Source organism: Ips typographus, linkage group LG3, assembly GCF_016097725.1.
Source record: "Ips typographus isolate SLU linkage group LG3, UJ_Ityp_2.0, whole genome shotgun sequence".
Taxonomy (NCBI): domain Eukaryota; kingdom Metazoa; phylum Arthropoda; class Insecta; order Coleoptera; family Curculionidae; genus Ips; species Ips typographus.
In genome coordinates this window covers 20181470-20197429 of record NC_138424.1, presented here as the reverse complement: position 1 = coordinate 20197429, position 15960 = coordinate 20181470, and the positions used below count along the sequence as shown (strand labels likewise).

Here is a 15960-nt window from a genome sequence, read left to right as displayed (position 1 = left end):
GTGAATTTCAATATTTTCATTTACAGCCAAGTGACAGCTGTCAAATTCAGTACAATTATAGTCCTGAATTAGGTTGACAGCTGTCAAACATTTCAGTTTTTTTTCAGGAGCTAGTTTCTAAGGTATCAGTCATCGAACCTGCTTGTAGAGCTTAAAATGTGGAAACAACTGTGATTTTCAATTACAATCAAGTGACAGCTGTCAAATTCAGTACAATTATAGTCCTGGGTTAGGTTGACATCTGTCAAATTCAGTACAGTTACAGTCCTAGGTTAGGTTGACAGCTGTCAAAAATCTCAACCTTTTTTCAGGTGCTAGTTTCTAAGATATCACTCATCAAACTTGCCTGTAGAGCTTAAAATGTGGAAACAACTGTGATTTTCAATTATAGCCAAGTGGCAGCTGTCAAATTCAGTACAGTTACAGTTCTAGGTCAGGTTGACAGGTGTCAAAAAATTTCAGCTTTCTTCAGGTGCTAGTTTCTAAGATATCAGTCATCAAACCTCTCTGTAGAGCTTAAAATGTCGAAACCACTGTAAACTTCAATATTTTCAATTACAGCCAGGTGACAGCTGTCAAATTCAGTACAATATAGTCCTGGGTTAGGTTGACAGCTGTCAAAAATTTCAGCTTTCTTCAGGTTCTGCTAATTTCTAAGATATCACTCATCAAACCTGCCTGTAGAGCTTATGTGGAAACAACAAATTTCAATATTTTCAATTACAGCAAAGTGACAGCTGTCAATTTCAGTACAGTGACAGTCCTAGGTCAGGTTGACAGCTGTCAAAAAATTTCAGGTGCTAGTTTCTACGATAACAGTCATCAAACCTGCTTGTAGAACTAAAAATGTGGAAACAACTGTGAATTTCAATATTTTCAATTACAGCCAAATGACAGCTGTCAGTTTCAGCACAGTTACCGTCCTAGGTAAGGTTGACAGCTGTCAAAAAATTTCAGCTTTTTTCAGGTGCTAGTTTCTAAGATATCACTCATCAAACCTGCTTGTAGAACTGAAAATGTGGAAACAACAGTGAATTTCAATGTTTACGGTTGCAGCCAGGTGACAGCTGTCAATTTCAGTATAGTTACAGTCCTAGGTTAGGTTGACAGCTGTCAAAAAATTTCAGATGCTAGTTTCTAAGATATCACTCATCAAACCTGCTTGTAGAACTGAAAATGTGGAAACAACTGTGAATTTCAATATTTTCAATTACAGCCAAATGACAGCTGTCATTGTTCAGGAGTTAGTTTCTGAGATATCAGTCATCTAACCTACCTGGTAGGTACTTTGACATTTTCCAACATAATTTTTAACGAAAAGCTTGTTTGTAGACGAGTGCTGGGGTAATAACAGATTATTTTAAATTAAACATCCTGTATGTTACCATTCTTCACTCGGTTACCTCAAAAACAATTATTGCCACGTAAAAACTTTCAATTGGGCACAGTCTTTAGTAATTTACTTGGACATTTCAAATTTCCCCGTTTAAACAAACCAACATTATTTTACTAGAAAACGCCGATTGTGTACAGAGTGATCGACGAATTTCGAGTCCCGCAGTCGAATTTGTTTGAAAAACAAAAAATGTCTTAGCTAGTTTAGATTGCGCACTCAGAAATCGTTTAAGTTATTGAAATTTGTACAAAGTCAATTAACGTTTAAGGCCGCGGTTTGTAAGACGTGTAATCATATTTTTGTACATATTGTAAGTTGACATATAAATATAAACGCGATACTTGTGAATAATTCAAACCATTAACGATTTTACCGTAATTTCATTTTTTTCCGAACCGTTTTGTATTTTAAATAGGATATTATTATAAAAATTCGTTGGGACGATGACTTTTTTGACAGTCTCAACGTTATTAGGACAATTAACAAGGGAGGAAATGGCGTTATTAAAATTCCTATTCGGTTGTATTTTTTTTTTAAACAATTTATTGTGATAAGTTTTTGATTTGCTTACGCACGATTTCAACAAGTTTTCCGTCATTTTTTTTTAAAGAGAAAAAACACTTTACTATTATCCTTGTGTTTTATTTATTTATTTTTTTATTTTAGTGTAAAGAAAGAAAATTTGTTGTTTGTTGATATTGTTAATGTTTAGGTTCTATTTTGCCGCCCGGTTAGCGCGAATTGCACGTACTATACATTTCTTGCTAAAATCATTTAGTTTTTTAAGTTATCTAATATATTTTTTAATAAGGAAAAGCTTTATTTAGACACGATTTTAGCAAGGACGGGTTTCGAAACAAACTAATTTTTTAAACATATTTTATTTTTTTACCTATAATTTTAGGCGAGAGTGTAAATAGGAGATTGTGGCTCAGTTTTCTTAAATTTTATTTAAAACACACTGTACAATTGAGAAAGGCACAAGATGAATTATTATTGTAAAATGTTATTTAATTTGTATATTTTGTTTATAAGCCGACCTGTAAGATTTATGTGTATTGTTTAAATATGTACACATAGTTGATTCATAAATTATATCCAGTTTTATACAAAAAACACGGCGTTTTATTTGGACTTAGTTACTAAACGTTGTTTTAGGTTTATTATTTGCTTTTTGGAGTGCCGGATCTTGGTTTCACTAGTTTTGGAAAAAAATAATCTGTCTACTAATCAAATGAAAAAAAAAAAAGTAAAAACTTACCCGGTTTTCTAGATAATTTCTTCATAAAGTAGATAATCGACTGATTGGTCTGGTCTTCTAGTAAGATGTGTTTTGTGATAAATGCCAACCTGTGTAAGTAACCAAATAATGATTTTTGTACAGAATACTGGAAAAAGCGTTGGTAGTTTGTGATTGGCCAAAATAGCTTTTCTTGACCAATCAGAAAACTTACATAGCATCTTTCTCCAGGGTGAGTTCGGCAAACGGCCCCAAATACAAAAGTAAATCGGCCATCTTGTTCTTGGCAACGTACGCCAAAATCAAGTGCAGAGAACGCGTGATAACGTCCTGCGTTACCGCGCTCTTGAACGCGACAAACCGATTAGACAAACCCTGCAAGATTCAATTTAAAAATTAAGAAGAAAAAAGAGAAAATATTAATTAAAAGTTAGATTTCAAACCCTGCAAATTTGATTTAATTTAAATTGGTATATTGAACCACTCTGTAACTGTCAAAATAACAGAGTTATGGCATGTCAAAGTGAAAATTGTCAAATTCAAACTGTACAGCAAACAACTCAATTTCAACAGTAAATTACTCGGTTATTTGACGTTTTAGAAAAAAACACTACAGGTTAGTCAAAAGGGAATTTAAAGGGCTATAAATTGGTATATTGAACCACCCTGTAACTGTCAAAATAACAGAGTTATGGGCTGTCAAAGTGAAAACTGTCAAATTCACACTTTACAGCATGCAACTCAATTTCAACAGTAAATTACTCGATTATTTGACGTTTTAGAAAAAAACACTACAGGTTAAAGGGAATTTAAAGGGCTATAAATTGGTATATTGAACCACCCTGTAACTGTCAAAATAACAGAGTTATGGGCTGTCAAAGTGAAAACTGTCAAATTCAAACTTTACAGCAAATAACTCAGTTTTAACGGTACATAACTCAATTATTCGACGGTTTAGGTAAAAACGCTATACAGGGTGGTCAAAAGGGAATTTAAAGGGCTACAAATTGGTATATTGAACCACCCTGTAACTGCCAAAATAACAGAGTTATAGGCTGTCAAAGTAAAAACTGTCAAATTCACACTTTACAGCAAGCAACTCAATTTTAACAGTAAATTACTCGGTTATTTGACGTTTTAGGTAAAAACGCTATACAGGGTGATGAAAAGAGAAATTTAAGGGCTACAAATTGGTATATTAAACCATCTTGTAACTGTCAAAATAACAGAGTTATGGGCAGTCAAAGTGAAAACTGTCAAATTCACATTTTACAGCAAACAACTCAATTTTAACAGTAAATAACTCAGTTATTTAACGTTTTAGGTAAAAACGCTATACAGGGTGGTGAAGAGAGAAATTTAAGGGCTACAAATTGGTATATTAAACCACCTTGTAACTGTCAAAATAACAGAGTTATGGGCAGTCAAAGTGAAAACTGTCAAATTCACACTTTACAGCAAACAACTTAATTTTAACAGTAAGTAACTCGGTTATTTGACGTTTTAGAAAAAAACACTACAGGTTAGTCAAAAGGGAATTTAAAGGGCTATAAATTGGTATATTGAACTACCCTGTAACTGTCAAAATAACAGAGTTATGGGCTGTCAAAATGAAAACTGTCAAATTCACACTTTACAGCAAGCAACTCAATTTCAACAGTAAATTACTCGGTTATTTGACGTTTTAGGTAAAAACGCTATACAAGGTGGTGAAAAGAGAAATTTAAGGGCTACAAATTGGTATATTAAACTACCTTGTAACTGTCAAAATAACAGAGTTATGGGCTGTCAAAGTGAAAACTGTCAAATTCAAACTTTACAGCAAACAACTCAATTTTAACAGTAAATAACACGGTTATTTGACGTTTTAGGTAAAAACGCTATACAGGGTGGTCAAAAGGGAATTTAAAGGGCTACAAATTGGTCTATTGAACCACCCTGTAACTGCCAAAATAACAGAGTTATAGACTGTCAAAGTAAAAACTGTCAAATTCACACTTTACAGCAAACAACTCAGTTTTAACAGTAAATAACTCGGTTATTTGACGTATTAGGTAAAAACGCTATACAGGTTGGTCAAAAGGGAATTTAAAGGGCTACAAATTGGTATATTGAACCACCTTGTAACTGTCAAAATAACAGAGTTATGGACAGTCAAAGTGAAAACTGTCAAATTCACATTTTACAGCAAACAACTCAGTTTTAACAGTAAATAACTAGATTATTTGACGTTTTAGGTAAAAACGCTATACAGGGTGGTGAAAAGAGAAATTTAAGGGCTACAAATTGGTATATTAGACCACCTTGTAACTGTCAAAATTACAGAGTTATGGGCAGTCAAAGTGAAAACTGTCAAATTCACATTTTACAGCAAACAACTCAATTTTAACAGTAAATAACTCAGTTATTTAACGTTTTAGGTAAAAACGCTATACAGGTTGGTCAAAAGGGAATTTAAAGGGCTACAAATTGGTATATTGAACCACCCTGTAACTGCCAAAATAACATAGTTATTGACAATACTATGGAGTAGTTTACAGGGTGATTTATTGAATTTTTAACATCCTCGTAACTTGTTTAACTTTCATTTTATCAAAAAATTACCAAATATGAATCTTTTAGATATTTGCGTCTAATTTATTTCTAGATAATCCATCAGTATACAGGGTTTCCCAAATTTGAGCAACAAACCAAACTTATAATTTTTCAAATGAGATGACCAATTTTTTATTCGATTTTTGGAATTTACATCAAATTCTAGGCCTACTTGATGTAAAATGTATCGATATTCAATTGTTTTTACTTTAGCAGCCTTACTTTGTATTTCCCAATTTGAGCAAAATTTTGTTGCACTTTTCCAGAAAATCGTCCATAACTCGCTTCTTTGAAACACCCTGTATAAGAGCACCTTATAACAAAAGAAAGCTAATAAATGGGGCTATCACGTGACGTTGAGCGGACAGGGCGAAGTTGCCCCTTTTAGCCGCTAGAGGGGGTCAAAGTTGACTCTCGTTTTTTGCAGTTTTTTCTCAATATCTCAGGAACGTTTCAGGTTAGACGTCTGGAGTTTTTGCCACCATTTTTACCTTCTATACACTTTTTTGGTATCATGCACTGTTTGACCTTGAAAAATTAAAAACTAGAATTGTCAAGAATTTTTTTTTGATACCTTTTGATTTTTTCAAAAAATTTTTTATTTTCAAAATTAACCTCAACTGCTTAAATACCTTCAGATTAATCACACAAAAATGACGAAAAGTGTCATTTGTCAAAATATCATTTTGCAAGGGTGCCACCCCCTAAAAAGTGTCAAAATTGACATAATTTCAAAATCATCGCCGAAACTGTGCCAGTTAGAGCAAAATGGATGTTAGATTTGTGTTTCCCAGGTTTAAATTGGTTAAAAAAGTCACTTTGAGCAAAATCCAAAATGGTCGCCGCTAGAATAGTAGGCCCAAAAAATCACTAATTTAGACTAAATTGCAAAAGCACTTTTCCAGAAAATCGTCCATAACTCGCTTCTTTGAAACACCCTGTATAAGAGCACCGTATAACAAAAGAAAGCTAATGAATGGGGCTATCACGTGGCGTTGAGCATGCACGGCTAAGTTGTCCCGTTTAGCCGCTAGAGGGCGGCAAAATTTACTCTATAGCTATTTTTATGAAAAAGTAGCCTTTTCGAAAGAAATTATTTTAAAACGAGAAAAATGACTCAAATCTGAAATTATTATTGTTTAAACAATTTGTAATTTACATTTTTTACAAACTGACAATTGTCAGAATAACATTTAGAAAACTGTGTTAAACTGTAAATCTTACAAATTTCTTAGCCATATCACGTGGTTTTTGGAAGATAATTCAGCTAGACAGTCACGTGACCACTGGCAAAATAACTGTCATAAATCTCAGAAACGCGTTTTATAACGAACACTGCAAGAAAACCCTTTCTAAACCCTGATTTTTGCAACTTTTGCGCACAGTGAGACGGTCAGAGACAAAATTGCTTGGCAAACCCACTTGGAGTGAGAAAATGACAGTTTTAAGCACATTTTTGGAATTCTCATTAAATTTCCTATCCAATAACCTGAAAAAACACTACAAAATTTGGTACAGTCAAAGTTTGAACTGCCAGAAACACAAAACTTTCTAGAACAGTTTAAAATTGTTCAGATCTTTCTAGAATATCTCATTTTGATTGTTGTAGATGATTTTAGAACTTTTAGAAACCTTACCAAACATTCTAAATCATTTGCAGAACCTTCCAAAAACGATGCATGCACTCGAATGTTTTAGTTGCTCCAAAAGTGCAGCTTTGACAGCGCATAGCTCCGTTATTTGAACAGTTACAGAAAAAATATAGATTATAGAGTCGTAGAGAAATTCATGCTCTACAAGATTGCTTCTAACCATTTTTTTCCTGAAGGGTCTCCTAAAGAAGTTATGGAGCAAATACCGTGCGGTTGCCAGCAACTTTGAACCTTTACTCGGAATTTGTCCACTAATCATTTGAAATCCTCATAAAATTTCGTATCCAGTGACATGAAAAAATACTATAGTCAAAATTTTACCCTTTGAGAATGACGTCAAGTAGGTGAAAAAACACGCATGTCTGGAATTAGATCACAAATTTTAACCTACAAATGCTTTGAAAAATTAGTGATCATGAGAGTTTCAGTTGACATCTGGAAACTGTTTCTTTTCGTACTCGAAAAAAAGCAGCACATTTAGAATTAGCATTTGGGCCTTCTCATTGTAGCGCAGCATTTTTATACCTTTGATATTCGTTTAAATCAAAGTGACAGTAAATGTCAACGTTTTTAATTTGACAGGACGACAAAATTAACAACGTGCCTTTTTGGCTAAAATTGTTTATTTCACATGTTTGATATGCGAGAAACAAAGATGTAAAAAGATGACGTCATTCTCAAAAGGTAAAAATCCGACTATACAAAATTTGGTACAGTCAGAGAGAAAAGTGGTGTCAAATTCTGAACTGTCATAAAAACAGTTTGAAAAGACAGTCAGAGACAAATTTGCCTCAAAAACCCACTTGGAGTGATTATTTCCTTCATTGTACCAGCAGCCAATCAAATTCCGAGAAACTTTCTAGTTCCACCAATGGAAACCGTTTTATACTGATTATTTCCCTCATTGTACTAACAGCCAATAAAATTCAATGAACCTTTCTAGTTCGACCAATGAGAGCCGTTATATACTGAATAAATCCCTAGTTGCTAAAATTTTACACTGACAATTCCACTCATGTACAAAAAATGCCATATATACGTCATCAAAACACGGTTTGCTATCGGCTAATAAGGAAGGAAGAGAGTTTGCTAGCGGATAAAAAAATCGGATAAATTTTGCTGTTGATTTCATCGTTTCCATGGATTTTTACTACACTTCTATTGTTGCAATGTCTCACCTTGAGATTTTTGCTGGCACTGTCAAATTTGATTTTTGTTCGTATTGTTTTGGTTATGGCTCGCTTCGGATCGGAGAAAATCAAAAGAACCAGAAAAATGTATTTCTGCCAGTACAAGGTAATCGCAGTCTTAATATATTATTGATTGTATTCATGGAATTGTCTTATCAAATACCATTCGAGCTCAGATTTTGAACAGGATAATTTTTCCGCTTGTCTTCTCAAACTTTCTTTATGGTACAAAACTCGACCTGTTTGGCAAAATCACTCGAGCTGCGCTCTCGTAATTTAGTTACAACAGGTCTCGTGCAGTTACACCACAAAGAAAGTGTTCTAAGACAAGCACAAAAATTATCCGGCTAAATCTGAGCTCTTGTGGTATTGCCCCCGACAATTCCACTCATGTACAAAAAATGCCATATATACGTCATCAAAACACGGTTTGCTATCGGCTAATAAGGAAGGAAGAGAGTTTGCTAGCGGATAAAAAAATCGGATAAATTTTGCTGTTGATTTCATCGTTTCCACGGATTTTCACTACACTTCTATTGTTGCAATGTCTCACCTTGAGATTTTTGCTGGCACTGTCAATTTTGATTTTTGTTCGTATTGTTTTGGTTATGGCTCGCTTCGGACACAGTTCTAAGGCAGAAATTCAAAAAGAAGTTGAAAAATTGATTCCTGCCAATACAAGGAAGTCCCAGTCTTCAATATGGAAACAATTTAGTCAGTTTTGTGAAGAAAGGCAGTTCGAACTGGAGACACAGCAATCAGTAGACGATATTGCACTTATACTCATGGATTGGGGATTTAATATGAAAAAAAAAAACGGCGATGATTATAAGGAGTACGTAGAAAAAACCATATGGAATACAACAGCAAAACTTCTGCAAATGAGATATCTAGAAAGGTACCGTGTTACTTTTAATCCTTTTACTGATCCTGGTTTCAAAAAGTCTCGCGACGCACGTGATTCTAAACGAAAGAAGCTGCAAAGTGACTACACTAAACGTAAAGAAAGTTCTGTCGCATTAACTAAGAGTGAAATCGACAAAATGGCGTTAATATGGAATGAAGACACACCAATAGGCCTATTAAAAATATTTTACCATGTTGTCGCATACGAGCTAGCATGGCGCGGAGGCGAAGCTGCTAATTGTAAAGTGTTTTATTTCAAGGAGGAAAGGTTTAATAATGGAGACTTGACTGGCCGCATCGAGTACAATTCAGTGTTTTCAAAAACTTGTCAAGGTGGCTCAAAACAATGTTGCGACAGTAAATGGTTAGTAAAGAACAAAGAAAATCCTTCTATTTGTCCAGTAAGATTATTTTACAAAATTTTATCACACAGAGAAAATCATATTTTAAGTGACAGATTCTTCTTAACTCCAAATCCGTTCTGGCAAAGTAACACGTCAAAAGGTTGGTACAAGAATGTTCCTATAGGAGTTAACGAAATACTCAAGTGGACAAAAACCTCCGCCGAAAAAATTGGTTTGGACATTAAAAGAAGAAAGATAACTAATCATTCTCACCGCTCGAGTGCGGTGTCAAATTTAGCAAAGGCCGGTGTTAGTGAACAAAATTTAATCAAAATTACTGGGCACTGCTCAGCAAGTTCCATAAAACCTTATTTACAACTTCACACTGATCATCATTTAAACCTTGTATCCAGTCTCCGAGAGCATTCTGAAAACTTTGATGCACCTATACAACCATCATCGAAGAATCTATTTCAGTTACATCAACAATCAAGTGCTACAGTTACAAAAGAATCTACATCGATCCTAGAAAGTAGCCTTCAAGGTGAAAGTGCAAGAAAGAATTGTGTTTTTAATAACTGCGTTTTTAATAATTGTTCTTTTTAATGTGTAGTGTTTTTATTTGTTTAAATACTCGTTTCTAATAAAATTGTTGTATTACCTTATATTTCAGAATTATATTCATGGAATTGTCGTATCAAATACCATTCGAGCTCAGATTTTGAGCAGGATAATTTTTCCGCTTGTCTTCTCATACTTTCTTTATGGTACAAAACTCAACCTGTTTGGCAAAATCACTCGAGCTGCGCTCTCGTGATTTAGTTACAACAGGTCTCGTGCAGTTACACCAAAAAGAAAGTGTTCTAAGACAAGCACAAAAATTATCCGGCTAAATCTGAGCTCTTGTGGTATTGCCCCCGAATAAACACCTCCTACCTTTTTCGAATACGTTTTTTTGAAGAACATTCGATATTAAACGAACCGGGATTTAGACACATATAAAATTTAAGCTATTTTCTTCAATATTAACAATTAATAAATCACTATAACGCAGTTTCCATTAAAAAATTACATAAATTAAAATATTATGACGTCTGATTGTCAATCTGAAATGTAAACAAAAATATACATGGCTGAACGGAAATCTGTCGTCTGCTGGGGTGAGTTCAATATTATCATTAATTTCATCACGTTTAGTTTAGTATTTGTGTTCTAACTAAGGTGTTTTCTTGTTAATAAACTAAAATGTGAGTTTTCAGGAAATAATCTTGACATATACCCCTCGGCGTTCACGTTTTATCACGTAAAATGTGCATTGGTAGGTTTTTTGCAAAATTTTTCTTTTAGGCAAATGGTTTCGACTAAATAATTCTTTGGAAAAAATCCTTCGACCTGCCGTCTCAGGATTTTATCGTCGAATTATTTAGTCTCAATCATTTTCCAAGCAAAATTTTGCAAAAAATCACCTATGCACAGTTTACCCGATAAAACTTGAACGTCTCGGGATATAACCTATGAGAAAATGACAGTTTTAAGCACATTTTTGAAATCCTCATTAAATTTCCTATCCAACAACCTGAAAAAACACTATAGTGACAAAAACCTACCAAAATGGCTTTGGCCTCTGCAGATCTAGCGTCCACCGCTCCATGTCGCGTGACAACGTCTTTATACGCCATAACCATCGAAGTGGCAATCAAAATTGCCAACCAATTTTTACCCTTTTGCTTCAGTGAAGCCATAATGGTTTCCATTAACTTCCGGTAATTGTTGTAATACTGAAACAATAATTAATCGCTTTTTAAACGGTTGTCAAAGTCAAATTAAACAAAACTTGTCTAGTTTCGCACCTTATGGTAGTATTTCAGGGTGACGGATAAAACATCAACGGGGACGATTCGTAAAACAGTCATTTCACAACACAACATTTTTACAAAACGTTTGTATTGTTTCACTGAAAAAAAAAAAACACTGTAAATTTAGAAAATCTTAAATTTTTCTAATTAAACTGCTCGTGAAAAAGAATGCTTGAGCGGCTTTTTCTTCAAATTGATTAACTCGATTTTAATAATTTTTTTGTGGATTAAAAGGTATTTTCTTTCTCTTTCTGAGGACCAAAATAAGCTTTTTGAAAGTTGTCGCGGATCCGAGTATACAGGGTGTAACTGAGGGGTAGTCAAAAAATGTTTAAAAATTTTGTGCTTCAAAATAACCTTAATCGAGTCCTGTGGATATCTTTAGACCTTTTCGCCCAATTTTCGCCAATTTGATGATTAAGGGCAGTTAATTTAATAATTTTATTGCAAAATTTCAAAAATGGGGTTATTTTTACTTAATGATGGGCGTAAATTTACCGGTAAGGTAAAGTAAAATAGAAAAGTAAAATTTACCAATTTTACCTGTAAATTTCAAGTTCGTAAAAAAGTAGTTTTTTACGAACATTTTTGCTCTCTTGTAAATTTTTCGTAACTTTCACTGTTTTTGAGTTATTTAGCAAAAACTGGTTTAATGCGACAAATTTTCAAATCAGTTGAAATTGTGGTTTAAAATTTGTGCACCCTGTAACTCGGTTATTTTTGGGAATTCAAGGAGGTTGAACCACTCAAATTAACCGTCTTGAACTCCTTTTTCCAATGGTGTTGAGCAAAAAGTCTTATCTGAAAAATTGCGTACAAGGTGGCCAAAAACAGTCAGTCACCATACTTTCCTTGCACGCCCTGTATACTGGAAGCAAAAACTGTCTTGCAAACTTACGGTGTTGGGTTAAGAAGTTGATTAGGAACATTTTTTGTCTTTTGTAAATTTTCCGTAACTTTCACCATTCTTGAGTTATTTAGCAAAAACTGGTTTGATGCGACAAATTTTCAAATCAGTTGAAATTGTGGTTTAAAATTTGTGCACCCTGTAACTCGGTTATTTTTGGGAATTCAAGGAGGTTGAACCACTCAAATTAACCGTCTTGAACTCCTTTTTCCAATGGTGTTAAGCAAAAAGTCTTATCTGAAAAATTGCGTACAGGGTGACCAAAAACAGTCAGTCACCATACTTTCCTTGCACGCCCTGTATACTGGAAGCAAAAACTGTCTTGCAAACTTACGGTGTTGGGTTAAGGAGTTGATTAGGAACATTTTTGGTCTTTTGTAAATTTTTCGTAACTATCCCCGTTTCTGGGTTATTTAGCAAAAACTGCTTTGATGCAACAAATTTTCAAATCAGATAAAATTGTGGTTTAAAATTTGAATACCCTGTAACTCAGTTATTATTGGGAGTTCAGGGTGGTTCAGCCACTTAACAGAACCGTTTTGGACTCCTCCTTTCAGTGGTGTAAAGTAAGAAATTCTATCCCAAAAATTGCGTACAGGGTAACAAAAATAGTGAACCACTACACTTTTGCACACCCTGTATAGTAGAAGCAAAAACGGTCCAGCAAACTTACGATGTTAGATTAAGGAGTTGATTAGGAACATTTTTGATCCCTTGCAATTTTTTTGTAACTTTCACCGTTTTCGCGTTTTTTAGGTTAAGATGGTGGTCTGAAATTTGAGTACGGTTTTATGGGGGAGGAGGGACCAAATTGCTTGTAAAACTCACTTGGAGGCAAAAAATTATTGTTTTAAGCACATTTTTGGAATCTTCATTAAATTTTCTATTTAATACCCTGACAAAACACTACAAAATTTGGTACAGTCAGGGAGAAAAACGGTGTCAAAGTTTGAACTGCCAGAAGCACAATTTGAAAGGACAGTCAAGGACAAAATCGTTTATAAAACTCATTTTGAGTGAGAAAATGACAGTTTTAAGCACATTTTTGGAATTCTCATTAAATTTCCTATCCAATAACATGCAAAAACACTACAAAATTTGGTACAGTCAGGGAGAAAAACGGTGTCAAAGTTTGAACTGCCAGAGGCACAATTTGAAAGGACAGTCAGGGACAAAATCGTTTATAAAACTCATTTGGAGTGAGAAAATGACAGTTTTAAGCACATTTTTGGAATTCTCATTAAATTTCCTATCCAATAACATGCAAAAACACTACAAAATTTGGTACAGTCAGGGAGAAAAACGGTTTCAAAGTTTGAACTGCCAGAAGCACAATTTGAAAGAACAGTCAGGGACAAAATCGTTTATAAAACTCATTTGGAGTGAGAAAATGACAGTTTTAAGCACATTTTTGGAATTCTCATTAAATTTCCTATCCAATAACATGCAAAAACACTACAAAATTTGGTACAGTCAGGGAGAAAAACGGTGTCAAAGTTTAAACTGCCAGAGGCACAATTTGAAAGAACAGTCAGGGACAAAATCGTTTATAAAACTCATTTGGAGTGAGAAAATGACAGTTTTAAGCACATTTTTGGAATTCTCATTAAATTTCCTATCCAATAACATGCAAAAACACTACAAAATTTGGTACAGTCAGGGAGAAAAACGGTGTCAAAGTTTGAACTGCCAGAAGCACAATTTGAAAGGACAGTCAGGGACAAAATCGTTTATAAAACTCATTTGGAGTGAGAAAATGACAGTTTTAAGCACATTTTTGGAATTCTCATTAAATTTCCTATCCAATAACATGCAAAAACACTACAAAATTTGGTACAGTCAGGGAGAAAAACGGTGTCAAAGTTTAAACTGCCAGAGGCACAATTTGAAAGAACAGTCAGGGACAAAATCGTTTATAAAACTCATTTGGAGTGAGAAAATGACAGTTTTAAGCACATTTTTGGAATTCTCATTAAATTTCCTATCCAATAACATGCAAAAACACTACAAAATTTGGTACAGTCAGGGAGAAAAACGGTGTCAAAGTTTGAACTGCCAGAAGCACAATTTGAAAGGACAGTCAAGGACAAAATCGTTTATAAAACTCATTTTGAGTGAGAAAATGACAGTTTTAAGCACATTTTTGGAATTCTCATTAAATTTCCTATCCAATAACATGCAAAAACACTACAAAATTTGGTACAGTCAGGGAGAAAAACGGTGTCAAAGTTTGAACTGCCAGAAGCACAATTTGAAAGGACAGTCAAGGACAAAATCGTTTATAAAACTCATTTTGAGTGAGAAAATGACAGTTTTAAGCACATTTTTGGAATTCTCATTAAATTTCCTATCCAATAACATGCAAAAACACTACAAAATTTGGTACAGTCAGGGAGAAAAACGGTGTCAAAGTTTGAACTGCCAGAGGCACAATTTGAAAGGACAGTCAGGGACAAAATCGTTTATAAAACTCATTTGGAGTGAGAAAATGACAGTTTTAAGCACATTTTTGGAATTCTCATTAAATTTCCTATCCAATAACATGCAAAAACACTACAAAATTTGGTACAGTCAGGGAGAAAAACGGTTTCAAAGTTTGAACTGCCAGAAGCACAATTTGAAAGAACAGTCAGGGACAAAATCGTTTATAAAACTCATTTGGAGTGAGAAAATGACAGTTTTAAGCACATTTTTGGAATTCTCATTAAATTTCCTATCCAATAACATGCAAAAACACTACAAAATTTGGTACAGTCAGGGAGAAAAACGGTGTCAAAGTTTAAACTGCCAGAGGCACAATTTGAAAGAACAGTCAGGGACAAAATCGTTTATAAAACTCATTTGGAGTGAGAAAATGACAGTTTTAAGCACATTTTTGGAATTCTCATTAAATTTCCTATCCAATAACATGCAAAAACACTACAAAATTTGGTACAGTCAGGGAGAAAAACGGTGTCAAAGTTTGAACTGCCAGAAGCACAATTTGAAAGGACAGTCAGGGACAAAATCGTTTATAAAACTCATTTGGAGTGAGAAAATGACAGTTTTAAGCACATTTTTGGAATTCTCATTAAATTTCCTATCCAATAACATGCAAAAACACTACAAAATTTGGTACAGTCAGGGAGAAAAACGGTGTCAAAGTTTAAACTGCCAGAGGCACAATTTGAAAGAACAGTCAGGGACAAAATCGTTTATAAAACTCATTTGGAGTGAGAAAATGACAGTTTTAAGCACATTTTTGGAATTCTCATTAAATTTCCTATCCAATAACATGCAAAAACACTACAAAATTTGGTACAGTCAGGGAGAAAAACGGTGTCAAAGTTTGAACTGCCAGAAGCACAATTTGAAAGGACAGTCAAGGACAAAATCGTTTATAAAACTCATTTTGAGTGAGAAAATGACAGTTTTAAGCACATTTTTGGAATTCTCATTAAATTTCCTATCCAATAACATGCAAAAACACTACAAAATTTGGTACAGTCAGGGAGAAAAACGGTGTCAAAGTTTGAACTGCCAGAGGCACAATTTGAAAGGACAGTCAGGGACAAAATCGTTTATAAAACTCATTTGGAGTGAGAAAATGACAGTTTTAAGCACATTTTTGGAATCTTCATTAAATTTTCTATTTAATACCCTGAAAAAACACTACAAAATTTAGTACAGTCAGGGAGAAAAACGGTGTCAAAGTTTGAACTGCCAGAGGCACAATTTGAAAGGACAGTCAGGGACAAAATCGTTTATAAAACTCATTTGGAGTGAGAAAATGACAGTTTTAAGCACATTTTTGGAATCTTCATTAAATTTTCTATTTAATACCCTGAAAAAACACTACAAAATTTAGTACAGTCAGGGAGAAAAACGGTGTCAA

The 15960-nt window shown here is 34.0% G+C and overlaps 1 protein-coding gene across 1 annotated transcript in view; it reads right to left on the bottom strand.

Moving 5' to 3' along the window:
• Nucleotides 1-2327: 2327 nt before the first annotated feature.
• Nucleotides 2328-15960, bottom strand: part of LOC145726904 (cohesin subunit SA-1-like) — a 40682-nt gene continuing 27049 nt past the window's right edge. The window contains exons 15-19 of the mRNA XM_081976187.1: nucleotides 11174-11277; nucleotides 10931-11101; nucleotides 2851-3011; nucleotides 2658-2746; nucleotides 2328-2594 (exon numbers count right to left, since the gene is read on the bottom strand). Coding sequence (XP_081832313.1) covers nucleotides 2560-2594; nucleotides 2658-2746; nucleotides 2851-3011; nucleotides 10931-11101; nucleotides 11174-11277 — 560 coding nt within the window. The 3' untranslated portion in view covers nucleotides 2328-2559. The remainder of the gene's footprint in view (nucleotides 2595-2657; nucleotides 2747-2850; nucleotides 3012-10930; nucleotides 11102-11173; nucleotides 11278-15960) is intronic.